Here is a 4,332-nt window from a genome sequence, read left to right as displayed (position 1 = left end):
GTTTGTAGTTGATTCTTAAAAAACGAATTTAGTTTTTGCCACCGCCGTAGGCATAAACAGGTTGGAAAGCTTCACCATCATCACCCTCACTATCTTCATCGTCATCACTCTCGAAGGTGTTATCGGGAATATCGTACAAACGGATCAATGGCTTGTTGGGATCCTTCATGATCAAATAACGACCATCCTTCTGCTTCATAACAATATCAATAATACAACGTAGAATACCCCAGGCATTGTCCATGCTCAAATTAATTTGCGTAGCAAATTCGTGAGGTTTGAATTGTTGTGTGCCCAAAATGACATGACGTGAGGGATCGCGGGGATTGATACGAGAAACATAACCTAGCTTAAGTTGATCGGAACCGGCAAGTACAGCTTGCACAGTCCATTTAGCCAATTTACAGGCATTATTACGCAATTCATTGGCCAAGACAGCACCACGTTGGGTATCCAATTTTTGACGCCATTCAACACCATTGGCCAATTTCGAATCCCATTCATTCAATGCCTTAATCGAAAGGAATTGTGGTTCATTGTTGACGGAAACCAAAACACCATCATGTTCGCAACGAGCTACCAAAACCTGGAAGATAAATGAAATTTTGTTATAAAGAATATATTTTTGTGAATGTGATATGTTGATGATGACTTACAATATCACTGCCCAAATCCCACTTCTTGTAACGATAACCAACACTAGCCACCTCAATGTCTTCGTCTTCGGTAATAAATGGATTGGGTTCTTGGAATTTATACTTGGGCTCATTGGGTCCAGTTCTTCCAATACCTGCTGACTGAAATTGTGATTGATAAAGGTGGCTTCAATGGCCAAATTACGTGGCGAATTTGGTGAGCTATCATCATCGGTTGGTGGTTCAACCGAGGTTTCATTAACCGTTAGTAAATCGAATTCAGTGTTGTCACGTTTATCCATGAAGATTTTGTTACCTAAAATTGAAAAGAAATATTGGATTAGAATAGTTAGGAAACAAACAAGAGAATAATATGAAATGTTGTTATTAGTTTTGTTTATGGCGGTGCCGAGGTATAATTTTGCTTAAAAATTTGGATGAAGTGTTTTTTTTGTGAAGAAGAAGAGCCTCTAAGTATATTCTATAAATGGAAAAAAAACCCTTATAGATTTACCGTACATTGAAGAGCCTTGTAATATAGCATATGAAGTACTTTCCGACACCTTTCAATACAAGAAAGAACTTTGGAGGTTTTCCATACGCATAAAAAATGTTGATGACTTCTGCTGAAGATCTAAACAATATTGTCAAATAGTAGAAGATACTCGGCAGTTCATTTGTACACAGAATATTCCCTAGTGGTCTCCTGTAGGATGTTGTTTGAGGCCACTAAATGATAGTATGTTAATAAAAGAACCGCAATTAGCTTTCTTTAGATTTCAAGACACCTTCGTGCCTATATTGACTATTCAAAATATATTCATTAGCAACTCTAAGCATAATACTGGAGGTGAACAACATTTCTTTAACAAATACAGAACTATATTGGTATTTACAAACTTTGGATGAATATATTTCTAAACCGTATATTTTTTAATAGGCGTAGATTTTTAATCATCAGTGTGGGCGAGTATTTTTTTAGTATAGTTTTAAGCACCAATATAGGCGTGGAGTTCTTAAAGATTAATTTCTAAACACCAAGATAGGCAAGGAAGCCTCATACTGAATTCTGATCCGATCCCATACATTTCGATATGTTCTCTACATAGAATGCTATCTGGAGGTTTTGTACTTAATGAAGGATAACTCTCAAAAACCCCTTCTAAAAATATAGGATCCTCTACTGGTACTCTTTTTGTAACAAAATCCACCATATAATAATAATTAATTTAAATTGACATTCATTTTCATTTACTCACCAATTTTATCGACAACAATATCCCATGAATAGTTCGAGCGTGTCGAACACATAATGGTGGCCAAAATGGCATCGGTGGCAAAGACATTACCCATAGTCTTTGACAGACGACGAATGATGGGATCGTCGGTTGTTGTCACAGTGTGAACAATACGATCGATCTTTTGCAATGGTTTTTCATTCTTTACATTGATACGATCGTATACCTTATCGTAGTATTCCAATGTACCACAGGTGACAATATCTTCACCTTCCTTAATGTTGGGCAATGACAATTTCATTAAACGTGGGAAGTCCATTTCCTCAATGGATGTCCAATCGGCACGTACAGCAACCGAGGATTCACGCATTTTAGGTGGGGCATTACGGCCACCGAATTTACGGTTAACACCACGACGGTTGTCGCGTGCCTTGAAGTTCTTGCCACCCAAAGTTATCATGTTGGGGGTAGCACCACCACGAGCATTGCGACCTCGGGCATTTCTGGAAAAAAGGCAGATGGTTAGAAAATTGTCACTTGAAATTGGAAACTTGTAACTTACCTGGCATTACGTGGATTACGCGCATTGAAGCGTCCACGTTGATGGGGTGGTTTTTGTACACGAGCAGTGTCCACCAAATGGAAGGTGGTTTCATCTTCCTCATGATAGTAGGCATATTGGTTGCCAGTTCCAAAGGAGGAAGTGTATTTATCTGGAATAAAAAATTGAAACAAATGATTTTTAGTTTTTGTTTTTTAATTTGTTTTGCTTTGCATTTTCTTGAACTGAATGTCACGCAGCAACAACAACAATAATTTCCCTGATTTGGTGCTACCCCAAATGTCAAAAACAACAAAATTGCATAAGGGAAATTTTGTTTTTGCACAGACCAACACACACACTCATGGACAAATGGCTGCCACATATTTTGTTGTTTCGACATAACCCAACTTTTTTTCAACAGCATTCGCAGCACCACTTTGCAAATGTTTGCAGATTCCCTTGTTTATTTCTATGGCCGATTGATTGAACTTACTTTGATATTTCTTGTCATTATTGGAGGTATTTGTCCAATCACAAATCTTTCCTAGACGATCACTTTTGCTGAATGGCTGATATGGCACATCTTTGAAGGTGTCAGGCATTTCGCATGGTCCCCAGCCAGTTTCATTGTATTGCACTGTAGGCTTCTCAAAGTGCAAGCCACCGGACGAATTTAAGGTTTCACTCATTGTTTTTAGATTTCCACCAACGATTTGGTTCTGGTTTTTCACAATTTTCTATGGAAAATTTAATAAAATTCTACACCCAATACAATTTGACGTGACAATCGTGAATACGATTTACAAGAGAAAAGAGATGTGAAAAAACCGTAGCATTGCCAGATTCAAATTATGGGCGATGGATGAGTAAACGAAGGGAAATTTTTTGTTGTTTGACATTTGTGTGTTTTGGCAAACGGAGGGTGTTGCCAACACAGACTATAGGCACTACATTGTTAAGGGTTACCAACCACCACCAATATTTGTCGGAGAAGATTTTCGATAGCCATCAAAAAGCGCGTGGGGGTTTTTAAAGAATATTTTTTTCAAGACCAACAGAGGCGTGGATTTTTTAAAGAATATTTTTTCGAGACCATAACAAGGCGTGGATTTGTGATACCCTTCACCACACTGTGGTGCAGGGCATTATGTCTTTGTGCATATGTTTGTAACAGGAAAAGGAAACGAGATAGACCCATGGTTCCTTTTGAGAATATGCATAGAACAGGGTTAGCCAACAATACATATACAATCAGCTATGATTGTGTTGGACACACGCATAGATCCGTTGGGAGAGTAATTTTCGCTCTTTTCGTACAGATCGTATATGTTAAACCATCGCAAAGCATACGACAGGTTCGATGTCGAGAATAATGTTGAGTTCGAACACAGAACTGTGATTGTATTGGTACTCTCCCAAAGCGCCCGCGGGCGCCTGTTTGGTGAACAGTGGCATAGAATCACTTTCTGAGTCGATTTATGCATGTCCGTCCGTCCGTCTGTTGATGTTAAATTGTAAACAAAGTACAGGTCGCATTTATCATCCGATTTGGATGAAATTTGGCACAGTTTATATATTGGGCCAAAGGACGAACCCTATTGAAAAATCGGTTCAGATTTAGACATAGCTCCCTATATAATTTTGTCCGTAAATGGTGCACCAAAGTCCCTATATATCTTTCTATTTGCACGAAATTTGGCACAGCATATTGAACTAAGTCTGGAATGATGTGTGTTAAGTTTCGTGAAAATCGGTTCAGATTTAGATATAGATCCCATATATATTTTCGTCCGATTTAAGGTAAATGGTGTGACAAAGTCCCTAAATATCTTTCGACTTGCACGAAATTTGACAAAGCGTACTAAATTAGGCCTAGAATGACGTATGTGAAGTTTCGTGAATATCGGTTCAGATT

The 4,332-nt window shown here is 38.2% G+C and overlaps 1 protein-coding gene across 1 annotated transcript; it reads right to left on the bottom strand.

The window, feature by feature from the left end:
- Positions 1-24: 24 nt before the first annotated feature.
- LOC133338585 (eukaryotic translation initiation factor 3 subunit D-1-like) lies at positions 25-3,217 on the bottom strand. Its single transcript, XM_061546754.1, is given in 6 exon segments — positions 25-586; positions 657-782; positions 785-951; positions 1,895-2,376; positions 2,436-2,586; positions 2,911-3,217. Coding segments are annotated over 6 exon segments (1,680 nt in total). The 5' UTR covers positions 3,107-3,217; the 3' UTR covers positions 25-28.
- Positions 3,218-4,332: the final 1,115 nt, after the last annotated feature.

The sequence above is a fragment of the Musca vetustissima genome, unplaced genomic scaffold (genome assembly GCF_032173495.1).
Source record: "Musca vetustissima isolate MV318-11 ecotype Yass unplaced genomic scaffold, APGP_CSIRO_Mvet_v1 utg232831, whole genome shotgun sequence".
In the NCBI taxonomy this organism is placed as follows: Eukaryota; Metazoa; Arthropoda; class Insecta; order Diptera; family Muscidae; genus Musca; species Musca vetustissima.
The sequence above is the reverse complement of the archived record's forward strand: the minus strand, read 5'-3'. Positions and strand labels throughout refer to the sequence as shown.